Here is a 12736-nt window from a genome sequence, read left to right on the forward strand (position 1 = left end):
AGACAGAACAAGCAATCGTCTTTCAGCAGTGCCTTAGTTGGGCAACGCAGTGAGCCTGGGCTCAAGTCAGGACTGATGATCCCTGAGCTCTGCAAGCCCCTCTGCAAAGCAGCAGGTGCTGGAGGCCAGGAGCAGGGCTGTGGTCAGAGCTGTGAACATGCAGTGCAGCGTGTGAAGGGAGCAATAGTCTGCCCATACTTTCCTATTCTCTATATTCAAGAGCAGTGATGACCAATTAGTTGCCCAGTCCTCCTGACAAAGGAAGGATTTTCTTGTGCTAACAGAATTGGGAAGCCACCCTGTCATATGGGAACACAGCAATAAATAGAGCAAGATTCCCTTACCCAGTGAATCTCTCTGCACCCAGGATTTAAAACCAGGATTTGTCACTCGGCTAAGAATTACAGGGATATCGCGAGCTGGAACAGGACCTCACCTGAGGCAGAATGATAGTCTTGGAGTTATCAGCCCACACCACTTCCACTTTACTGCTGACATCCACACGAGCCACCTGTCCAACCGAAGGCTGTGGAAACAAGAACAGTTTGTCAGTCCCTTTTCTTTCCCAGGCATTTCAGTGCGGAGCCAGGAAGGTTTTCAGAAAAAGATATTCCCCAGGTTGGAGACCCACCCAAAGCAATGATTGCAGTCTGCTGCAGAAGTGGCAGGAGTCCTGGGGTCCCATGCCAAGGGGGAGAAGAAACCTACAGATAGGGTTTCCATGAGAAACCCCACAACACTGCCACAGAGATGGGGAAAATTCCACCCCCCCCAAGGAGGAGAGGACCAGGAGGGCTGGTCTGGCAGCAGATCCTGACTTCTGATCAGGACCAGGGCCATTGCAGGGCTGTGGCCTTTCCGCAGGCAGCACTGCCGGGGTTGTGCCAGCAAAGGGGACAGGACCTTCCCCTGAATCGGGCTGCCCTCTAGTGGGGTGCCAACAGCCAGCCCCCGTGCTCCAACACCCAGCATCAGGGGCTCACAGCAGCTTCTCCCAGCAGAGAGAGTGCAGGCGTGAACAGACAAGTCACAGTTGGCACAGGGTGTGCACAGTAAGTAGCATCTTGCACAGGAAGAAGGTTATTTAGGTCAGCTGAGCAAGCTCGGATGTGTTTCATGCTGCTGAAACTAGAACCGAAATAAGAGCCACGTTATACCTTTTAACCCTTTTTTAAGGCAGCAGTCTCAAAAGTTGGAGGTCTTCCCTGCACAGTAAGGAAGCCTGTTTCCTAGCAAAGACTGTATCCTCTACAATATAAATTGTTCCCTCTTCCTCCCCAGGAGATCAATCAGCTCAATAAAATTAACATGTACGTAATAACCCAGATGAAAACCAGAACCCCAGTCTTCTGTTGCCAAGTGAAACTGGTTTCATGACAAATCCACCTTCACTCTTGCTCAGCAGCCCACAGAATATCCTCATATTAGAAGTTACTCTGAAATCCTAAGCAGGAGTTTTATTAAAAACCCTCAGGCATACGTTCAATTCTTGTCTCAACTTTGTTCTTGCTCTGATACAGACTGTCACCAAGGTCAAAGGATTTCAAGGTTACATCTCCACCAGACTTAGAGATTTGATATGTTACTCATAACAGCAGGGGACACTGATAAGAAACACTAGCAAGGTAGGGAGTTCAGGATGCCTGCGTGGGGCCTAAGGCCCTCCTATTAACTTTTTCAAGTGTCTCCACTAATACCTGGCGACAATGCAGTCACGTAACTGTGCCCAGAACCTACCTCATCTTCCTTAGCTGTGGCTCCGTCCGAGTTGCCAATGCGAATCACAATGTCAGTAGTGCGGAAGCGAAAGTCTGGATGATCAGCAATATCATACACACTCACATCCTCCTCCTCCCCGATCAGCTGTACCGGGACAGAATGTGAATGCGTCAGCCCCAGGATGCTGCACTGACCTTCAGAGCACACCTTCAACACTTGAAAGTACTTTGTGTTATATTTCGTCAATTTTCAGTTGCTCCAACAGCCTGCAAGGAGCTGCTAATGTCCCTTCCTGTCACCTCATCCTGTAGCACATCAATCAAGGCACAACAATGAAAGGAAGCAGATATTCTGTCTCATCTGCTCACCCTTGCCTTTACTTCAGGTTCCACATCACTACGATCAGGAGACATGGAAGAACAACATTTTATTCCCTTCTGAACACCCGGATTTCTCAAAGCAGTTCATTGGGGCCCAAAGGGTTAGAGTTTACTTTTGAAACGATCCAAGGCAACGAGAAGTGTCTGACAAAAAACTTGTCAATTAATGGGAAACATCTTTCCTTTGATTTCTCCTGGAGGAAGAGAGCTAGGAGCCCACCAGTAATGACAAATGGGTAAAATGGAGCACAACCACAGGCCAGACATGTTCTGCTGATGGACAGAAAGGGCCCTGCTCAGTTATGACAATATGGTCTCCCATCCTAAGGCAGAAAGCAGTATACCAGATTTGTGTGGTTCAAGTCCCCCTCTCATCTCCAACTAGACTGTAGTCTATCGAGACTCTGCAAAATACAGCGTTTCTACAAGCCCTGAGAAAAAGGTATCAGGCTGACTATAGGCAATAGCGCCTGGCAGAGGCAAGCAGGACAACATGCAATAGATGGATTCTCTTTCCATGAACTAGCAAAGATGTGGGAAGGAAAATTCTTATAGTGAACTCAAGAAATCATCTGTCTGTGACAACTTCAGCAAAAATCTTCATCCATACCAGAGCCTGATGTTGACTATGGGATGTAAACCCTCTGCTTGGTCTTTGCTGCCTCGCAGGCATCTACAAATATGAAGCAACACCACCTCTAGCTAAGCCTCCCAGGCCCAAAAGCACATTGCTGTTCCCATCCTCATGGACAAATTCCACTGCAGAGCTGACTCCCAGGCTTATCTGTGTTTATCTGTGAAGCTTGTGCTGTTTTGTGGCTGCTTTCTCTTAGCTGGTTCCAACAGGCACTGGCTCCTGCACTTACCTCCACATCATCTCCGCTGGATTTCAACTTGAACCACTTCACCACACAGGTACGGCCAATATGGTCACCAGACTGCACAACTCCGTATAACCCAGGGTCCTGGGAGCTCTGAGCTTTTGGTCACAATGGTAGGGAAGAAAATAGACAAGTTAAGTGGAGGAGCACAGACGTCACACAGCAACTGAGGCTGTCAGCTCCCAAGCTCTCACAGCTGAAACTTTCCATTTGTGAATGGCATGAGGAAAAACAATTCTTCATACACAGTCAAATTTGTACCCAGCTAATGAGTTGCATTTTAATGGGGCATGGAGTGATGATAAAGTAAGATTATATTGCATTGAACTGGGTGAACACATTCACTTTGGGACCACTTTCGAGGTGGTCGAAAAGACCACCAACAGAAAACATGGTCACCTTAATGCTCTGCTCTCCAAATTAGCTCTGCACCAAGACTGTCAGTTTCTGGACAGGCTGGCCGAGAGCTTCCTGAGAGCAGCCCTGGCTGCAAAGCTCTTCATCTAGAAATGTGCTACCCACAACAGTTTTGCTGCTCTGGAAAAATGGACTGGACAACAAAGGCGGAAGGCAGGCAGGATGCAGGCAGGCATACATGTGCGTATACATGCATCGGGGATCCAACAGCACCAAAGCTGGGCCTGGACCACCTCTCTAGGCCTGGGCTGTTATCCAGATACCTTTCAGATTTATCTGGCTGACAAGATCCACCTCCTGGCATCCTTAGCAGGGGGATGCAAGGAACTGCAGGCATCCCAGACTGCTTGGAGAATATGTTTGACAGACAGAGGAATACAGATTCCCAGAGGCCAAACTAGAACGGTAGAGCTAGAGCTGATAGATGACTTCAGTTTCCACAAACCATGTCTAATCCACAAGACCAGTCCGACTATTAGTCATCAGAAATGGCCACGCAAAACAGCATCTTTTTTTGCTAAGCCAGCTTTCCCTCTTCCCAATCTGACAGTATCTTGTGCTCCCCACTGTTGAGGGTCTATCCCTGCTAGAACTAAATAGGAGCTGAGAGCCAGATGGTGTGCCATCAACATTTCATATCCAAAAGCTGTAAGTCTCCTTGAACTTGTATTGTGACCCTCACTAGTATCATCAATTGGTTTGGTGAAGAAAAGGGATGCAAGAAGATGCCTCTGGATCCCAAAACCCTCTCCAAGAAAAAATGGAGGGTCACAATAGGTAAGTCATACAGAGAAAGCAGTGTGAGTCTTTCATTTCTCCCCTTATTCTGCGAGAGAGCTCAGAGCTGTTTGCACTTTCAAGGAGAAGGTGGGCCACCTCTACTCTACAGAAATACCGAGAATCCTAGCTTTGTTCCTTAGCAGTTATTCCTTTCACATCTTGCCTGTTGTCATAGTTCAACCTTGGTATTTAAATAATGGCTCTCTGCTGACATTCATGTTAAGTCACTTGAATCACTCTCTGTCCCTTGTTAGGCTCTTGTGCCTACCTCAAGTGAGTACTACTAACAGCTACCATAAAAAGGGCTACACTGCACATTAGGAGATCCATATTGAAGGATACTTCACAATTAAGAGCATGTTTGTTCCCTGAGGAGAGCACTGTTTTGACACCCAATACCTCTTTTGTCCACCACAAAATCCCCAGGGCAGAACTCGTTGTTGTCCAGATGGTGGACTGGAATCAGCTCATTGGAGCGAATGTTTGTCTCCACGGTGCCATCCTGCCACATCACGTCAGCTGAAGTCATCGTGGTCACCACTTCTACAGCAACCCTGGGAACACAGAAAGGCAACGAGTTACCAGAGGGAACGTGCATGAGCACAACCAGAACGTGATGCTGCCAACATAAGGCATCAAGATGGATCTCAGCAACACAAGGGTACACATATCAGCAGGCTGGGAAGCCAGTCAGGAAACCCAGTCAGGAAACCCCATCTAGTCCCAGTGGAAGCAGCTACACAGCAGGCTCTGTTTTGACGGGTTCTCAATCACTGCAGATGTTACATTGCTGCAAGTCTATATTGCAAGAGGACTTACTTTCCAGGGAGGTGATGCTGAGCTCACTTTTATTCCTAGTGGAGCAAATTAACATCTACTAGCACCCACTTTCTACCCCTGGCAGGGGCACGACAGGAGCTTCAAATACTTCAAAACTTAAGATCTTCTCCACTGAAGCACCTTCTAGCCTGGCAGCTCTGAGGAGTCTTTGAAGCTAGGAGCATGGGACTGGAAAGAAAAGATAAAGCAGCATCCATCTGACCCCCTCCAGAAAGAAAAAAGGCAACACATTGAATGTGGGTAAAGCAAAAGGATTTTGTTTAAAAGAGACAAGTCTCCTTCACAGCTGTTCAAACACATACATGTGTGTCTCTGCAGCTCTAAAATGAAACCCAGACATGGTACCACATGCTGGTACTCCCCTGTGGAGCTTGACACAGTTGCTTGAAGAGACAAGTTGCTTGGGGGCAGGAGGAACAGAGCTGCAGTCTAGCTGGACAGGCTCTTGTAATGAGCCCTCCACCACTTTCATGTCTCCTACAGCACAGAACAAGTTGAATCCCATGCTGATTTTAAGTTTTGTCTTTATTTTGCTGGCCAGGCCTTCCAGACATAACACAAGTGCTGCATTTATGTTGGTTTCAAGTCAAACCATAAAGAAGATACAATAGACAAATACAACTGTTTTCCTCCAGCACTGTTTTTATGAATGTCAGAGAAATATTTAAGTAGAAATAATATGAAGTTTCTAGCAGGGCCAGCGCTCAACAGCAGAAATTATCAGAGAAGGAAATCTGTAACAGGTCAAGTGTGGTGGGTGACATGCCAAGAGATAGTTCCTTGGGGGAAGTGGGGGCATGTGCCGCTGAGGATGGGAGAGTGGAAAGGCAGGCCACCCAAGGAAATGATACAGTCCTGTCTGCAGTGCAGTTTACGCTGCTTCACAAACAAAAATCATGACTTGGCATTAGTAAAAATCCCTGTATATCCTCACTAAAAAATAACCAGAGGTCTATGTGCTGCCTGGAGAGCTGCAGCAAGTCACTAAGTGACAGTAAAGCCACACGCTGAGTTGGCCCCCTGCAGTCAGAGATGCCCATGAGCCAACACATCAGATCTGGTGACTAACTGCAGCAAGCCCATCCACTTTGCATTTCTCAGCAGTGCTTGGCAGCACACCTACTGATGGTGTCACCAGCTTCATCTGAATATTCAAACAGTGAAGACCCCTCATACTGAGCTGCGACCAGCTGCCACATATGCCCTTTAAAGTATCAGCTGGGGTTTCACGTTCTGTGCTTAAAAACCTGTATTTCTTGTTCTATGACATGGTCATCTCTGCAAAGCATTCCAACATCCGATCTCTGCAGAGCTGCCCAGATCCAGCACAGGAATCTCTTGGTGTTGTCACAGGGATTTCTCCCCACTGCCTGAATGGTGCAAAAAGCTACCAGGTTTACTAGCTAAGCTCTCCTTAGCAGAGCCTTTAGTGAAGTAGAGGCACTCAGCAGGGGGGTAAGAAGTGAAGAGTGAACTGAGAATCAGTTCCCAGGCACTCTATCATGCACTCCCATTTTTTTTTTCTTTCACTCGAATACTGCTCTGCTCATTTCTGTGACCTTCAAAATCCAATTTCTCCAAAACCCACAAGGACTAAAGGAACAACTCTCCTTGCATACAGGCAAAGCTAAAATACCCAAACAAAATGTGAATGAAGTTCACAGCATTCTGAAACTACTGGATCCCTTGAATCCTGATGTCACTTTTCTGGGAAGATTCTCACATATTATCTGTACTAGTTCATTTCTGATGCAGGATCTGTATACAACTAAGTAGCCCAGGGAAGCCAGCAAGACAGGCTAGCCAGCTGTCTTTGCATCCCCTGAAAACAGTTTAAACATTCTCAAATTAGGTAAAAGGTAAAAGCTGCTGAGATCCAGTTTTATCTAGAAATGGGCAGATACATGCAGTGCTCCTTCCCCCAAGCTACTGAAATAAATTCCTCCAAGGCTCTCAGGGAGTGCATTTTGTTCATTAAAAACCCAGTAAGGAGTGTACTGCTGGCAAAAGTTGCAGATCTCTCTCCAGAGCAGGGTAAGAATTAACAGAGACCACTGCAGTACAAACCCCTGCCAGCACAGACCTCCGTGCTGATCTGGAGACAGCTCTCTGAGGATAAGCTGTCCGCTTCCACTAGCATGGTCTATCCTCAGCCTCTCTGCAGAAGCTGCCAATGAGGTAACCAATTAGTGTCATGTTTAAGCTGTACGATCTTTATTCACCTGCCTCTTTCTCTGCATACAGTCTAGCACAGCACAGATACGCTGTTGATGCCCTGAGGCATAGCTGAGATAGAATAGCATCGGTGTCACATCACGTGGCCCCACTTTCATCAGAAGCTGGACCGAGACCAAGCTGATTTCAACCAGGCCACTGCACAGACATCACGAGATAATTGCTGTTGGTTACTACCAAGGGGTGTTCTAACATGAGGCACACCATCAGCCTCCACCCAAGCTGAGGAGGTGGTTTACATCCGAGAACTTCAACACGGGATATTTTGGCAAGTATACCTGCATTTGGAAATCCAACTCACCTGTCTCCTGGCTTAAACTCTCGTGAAATCTTGGTCTTCTTTTTCTTGTGCTTCCGCTTCAAGTTTTTGATGGAAAGAGGGATGCTCTTCTTACGGCCAGTGCCACTGCCACTCTGGGATGAGGCAGTGGAGCTAGCAGAAGAGGTGACAGAGCTAGTGTCATCAGTGTCATCAGCTGCCTCATCATCAGCATCTTGCTCCATGGACTGAAGCCGATAGTCAGACGACCCTTCGTCTTTCAGCAGAAAGGGAGGCTGCTGCTGTCGCACTGCTGCTCCCCCTTTCTCCTTCCCTGTTTCTTCAGGCTGCTCCTCCTTCCTCTCCCCAGGACTTGGTGCACTGTTGGAAGAGTCATCCAGCTCACACTTTGATCCAGGCTTAAGCTCTTCTGATTTTTGGTCAGCAGCTGCAGCAGACTCTTTGTCAGGGGCTTCATTGGTACCCTGAGACTCTGGGGAGCATGACATGATCTTCACTATCTGCTTCTTCAGCAGCCGCCTCACCTAGAGAAAGCAGACCTGGGTCAGATAATATGCCTGTACACTCAGCAAGCTGCCAGCCAACCTGGGGAATGGTTAGCTTTGTACACAGAGGAAAACAGCACCCCACGGGCCTCTGCACATTTCACCTGCACCAGAGTATTCTGCAAACCAGCATCTCACCACTGCTCTACTCAGAAGCAAATATCAGCCAGTTCCCGAGCAGCATTGGACTAGTCCAAGGAAAGTGAGTTTTGCTCTTTAAGGCTATTTTAAGCATGTTCTAAACTTTTTGTTATGGGAAGTCACAAAAGGCTGCACAAGTTAATCTATGTAACAGACACAGCTATGCAGGGAGATCTCCATCCACACTGCTGATATCCTGTTATTCTAGGAACACCACTGCTCTACAGCCAGCATGTAGAAACCACAGCATGACTCATTTGGCCTAGGAAGCAAAGACTTCTTTCTTGTCTCACTGTAGCAAGGATTTGACTGAACAGTTCAGCTCCATAAGAAACCTGAGGTCATGCTAATGAAAATGACACGTGTAACAGTCCCAGCTGTCACAGCACACCAGCTCTGACACAGCTTGACCCCTGCAAGGTGACACCTCTATGTTCAATGTCCTGTTCACGTTCTCTCGTGGTATTAGCTGCATGTTTCACCCAGTGCAGCGAGACTGCTGTACAAGGTGACTTCGCTGCTGGCAACAACAAGCCATTACTCTTCACAACAACCACTTCAGGAGTCACATTTCAGACCACATGACTGCCAGAAAGATTTCTGCTTTAAAAGCCACAGTGACCAGAAATGCTTAGAGAAGTCAATGCCTCCCTCGACCCCGCAACTCACCTTTTTGGCAACTGATCCTTCACCGAGGACACAGTTCCTCTCGGGGCATTCACAGGTGATTTTTGCAGGTTCCACTTTGTCCGGGAACACATAGAGGCATCTTTCCCCAAGCTGCCTTTGGGCATGGTCAAAGCACCCTAGACGCTTTACCCTGGTAGAACAGGACAACAGCCATGAGCAAAGTGCAAAAGCAATCACAGAACCCAGCAGCGACCAGGGCCTTCACAAGGCTGGCATGACCTCATGCCAGCAGCACTTCCTCTGGGGTGGCAGAAGCCAACAACAAATCTTTTCCAGTCACACAGTTCTAAAGGAAGAGTGGGAAATCTCACTAGGGACTGGGTGGGGATATAAAGGGTTTGGGTAGGACATCAGCCACTCCTCTGCCTCTAGCTCCCCCTCCCAGAGACAGCTGCCAAGAGACATTTGAAGTTGGCATTGGTTTTTTTGCTGTCATCCCAGAGCTCCTCTCCTCTAGCTTCCTTATGAGCTCCAGGCAGGAACTACGCTGCATTGTGCTATTACTCATCTGACTTTTCTTTCTGAATTTTGTCCAGCCCATTTTTGCAGCTGCAGCCTGTAGAGGGCACCAGATGCTCCCTCAGCACCAGCCTGGGTCCAGAGCAGGACACCTTAGCTGCCTACTGCACACACACAGTTAAAAGGTGCAGCCTGCTCCAGACACGAGTGGAAGGACAAGGGAAGAAGTGAGCTGTTGCCAGACACCACTTTCCTCTCTATGCACTTGTCAGATGGAGAGTACTTGGAGAGGATTGGTGGGATGCTAGCCCCTGTATTGGTAACTCTAAGTGTCTGCTAAACTAATTTGGAAGCCATTCTCTCACATTTTTGAAGCTCTGGAATATACAGGCATACAACAATGAGAAAACCGCACTGGAAACAGCATTGTTGTGTCTAATCAGTTGGTAGGCATGGCACCAATAGTCTGTGCAGGCCCCGGGTGCTGGGAGTGAAAAGGGGTTTTCAACTGATCTCACCTGGACAGGTTCTCCTGGCTGATTATGGAGGGAGGAGGGCTCACACTGTCAGTACCTCCAGGACAGAAGCTTTTAGTGATCCAAGTAACCTTTAGTTCTACCACCTGTACCTACAATGTAAAGAGAGAGAAAGCAATTTAATTTTTCAGAAGCTTTCCTAGACCAATGTCTAGGATCTGAATGCACAGGAAAGCAGCAAACCTGCTTTTATCATTTAAGATGGCCAACTGCAGTTTCACCGCATCCAGGACTACTACAGTGCTCCCATAGCATGGCTCTTGGCAACACCGAGAGCTTCTACAGTTTTTAACTTCAAGAAAGACAACATCTGGCTTGGGAAGGAAGGTATAGTACATACAAATCAGCGGTCCAATGTCACAAAGAGACATGCTAATGGACTTGGAGCTGCTCCCTCTTTTAGCAAAGAGTCAGCAACATTCCTCCCTTTTTTGATAGCATGCAACATTGAGCTTTAATAGAAGAGGTGCTTCTACTACCCTAATGATCAGCAGTACTGGCCTCTAAAGTGTATTGGCACATGATCACCTTACAGGGTGCTAGCAGGGATCCTTGGGAGTAAAAGCCAAGCCATGCTCAAAAGTCCTGTCAGTCCACAGTGAGGAATTTGTTACCTCAGGAGAACAGAGCCACAGTGCATTTGCTCTTGGAAGGTTACCATGGCAAGCTGACTCTGTTCCAAAACGCCAGCCAGGGACCGTTCTGTGCAGAAGGTGGCCGTGTGTCAGCTTGTCAGTTCTTACCTCTTCCACCACCACTCTGAACTTGCTCTTTGTGCTCAGAACAGGCTTCACACCCGAGAGCCACTGCACACTGGAAAAGACTTTAGAAGGCCCGATGAGGACTTGCCCAGGATAAAAGCCATATGAATCATCAAAGAAGAGACCCTGTGGGGGAAAGGGAGGGGAAGAAACAGCATAAAGGTCACTTGCTCTTAAGATTTAAGATTCCAGCATTTCTCTTCTGTTCTCTCATTCGTGATCAGTAAGATTAACCATAAAGGAAAAGTCTGCAAGTTGCCCATCTTTTAAAGCTCATTCCTCTCCTGAAGTCAGCCCAGCAGTTCCTATAGCAACCCGCTCTGTCACACATCCGTATGGGACTATGACTCAGTAGGGGAGAAGCAAAGATACTTGGAGGAAACAAAAGATGTGGATTTCCACACAAATGTTCTCAATAATGAAGTAGGCAAGGTGGGCTGAGTCCAGGGCAAGGACACCCATCTCTTTTCCATGCTCTAATTCAAGCACCTACAGCTTTCAGAGCCAGAGGATGCCTGCCTTCACTCCTCTGCTTGTCAAATTAAGTTTGTAAGTATTACTCCTGTCTTAAGTGGATTAGTTAATATGACAGTTCTTTGAAAACAAAACAGGATGGTAAACAGAACAATTTCTGTCCTAGAGCTCTTTCCCGCTGCTATTTAGAGTGATTTGATGAGCCGAAGATTCAGAATGTGGGGGCGGACAGAGCAGTTTAGGGCAGATAAAATACTGAGCACAAAACTGTATCGTTTGTCAGAAAGGATAAGAGCAGTGCGACAAGATCTAAGTTGGGTAAGTATCTAAGACACAGCAATTCTGAGTACAGGATCAAGAGTAACACTGGAGACAACTCATGTTTCAGACCAATCGCAAGTCTCCAGAGGACTACGTACACTTTAAAAGCAGCCTGACTCAAAACAAGGTATCTCAAAATTGGGTACCCAGAAGCTGGATGCTGCTACAGCATCCATTTAGCAAGCAGAAAACGTACTGCACAACCCAAAGTAGCAGAGTCTAAGATACTGGAGAATATCTAGCAACAAACCACACCTTTTCTGTACAGAACAAGAAAACCACAGCAGCACATCCTATTAAACTGATATTCCATTTACGCGTCAAGAAACAGGCATGAAATTTTAACAGAAGTGCAGTTTTAGATCAAAGGGAGCTTTACTTTGAAGGCTGGGAAGGATAAGGGCTGACTGCATTGCTAGTTCCTAAGCATTACACGCCATTCTCAGTCAACTCCCAATACCGCTGCCAGGAGTGCAGCAAGGCCCTACTGATGCTGTTTGGAAGAACAAGCAAGCTGTCATCAGCCTTTGAAGGTGAGAGGTTAGATCTCATCATCACACAGGGAACTATGTTTTACCCAGACGCTAGCAGAATCTTCCCCACCACGTGACTTGGAAAATGCCAGTATGGTGGCAGGTCTCCATTCAGAGAATGCAATGGATTACAATAGCAAGAGAGACAGTATTTTACATGATCTGGAAATGTGCTTCTAGCAGAACACCTTTTAAACAATATGCCCTTTTCCAGAAGGGGAACAATTTTGAAAGCATTAAATGGAGTAAGAGCCTTTTCAAGCATGTACAGATATAATGAGCAGACAGTGAACTGCCTTGACATCAGCCATCTGACTGCATGTTATGCAAGTTGCTTGCAAAGAAAGCAGTTGGATATACTAATTGTAATACCTCCTCAAAACCTGCTCATTACTAACATTAGCTTTAAGGTAGATCCTGTTATGCTTACTTCAAGTGAAGATCTAGTGAAGTGTTTTTCAGCTGTGATGCATCGTTTAATTTTTAGGATTTAAGTGCCTATGGTTTTGCCTTCCCCCTCCCTCCTGCACAAAAAGCTTACAAGATGAAGTTGATCAGTGTATTGGGTTTGCGTGGCAAGGTTTTGGTAGCGGGGGGGCTGCAGGGGTGGCTTCTGTGAGAAGCTGCTAGAAGCTTCCCCCATGTCCGATAGAGCCAATGCCAGCTGGCTCCAAGACGGACCCGCTCCTGGCCAAGGCCGAGCCCATCAGCAACAGTGGTAGCGCCTCTGGGATAACGTATTTA

General features: G+C 47.0%; 1 protein-coding gene across 1 annotated transcript in view; it reads right to left on the reverse strand.

Annotated features, from left to right (window-relative positions):
• UBE2O (ubiquitin conjugating enzyme E2 O) overlaps nt 1–12736 on the reverse strand; it is a 68271-nt gene that overhangs the window by 10972 nt on the left and 44563 nt on the right. The window contains exons 6-13 of the mRNA XM_076354194.1: nt 10647–10790; nt 9886–9995; nt 8888–9038; nt 7554–8056; nt 4577–4731; nt 2966–3078; nt 1738–1863; nt 437–526 (exon numbers count right to left, since the gene is read on the reverse strand). Coding sequence (XP_076210309.1) covers nt 437–526; nt 1738–1863; nt 2966–3078; nt 4577–4731; nt 7554–8056; nt 8888–9038; nt 9886–9995; nt 10647–10790 — 1392 coding nt within the window. The remainder of the gene's footprint in view (nt 1–436; nt 527–1737; nt 1864–2965; nt 3079–4576; nt 4732–7553; nt 8057–8887; nt 9039–9885; nt 9996–10646; nt 10791–12736) is intronic.

The sequence above is a fragment of the Aptenodytes patagonicus genome, chromosome 16 (assembly GCF_965638725.1).
Source record: "Aptenodytes patagonicus chromosome 16, bAptPat1.pri.cur, whole genome shotgun sequence".
Classification (NCBI taxonomy): Eukaryota; Metazoa; Chordata; class Aves; order Sphenisciformes; family Spheniscidae; genus Aptenodytes; species Aptenodytes patagonicus.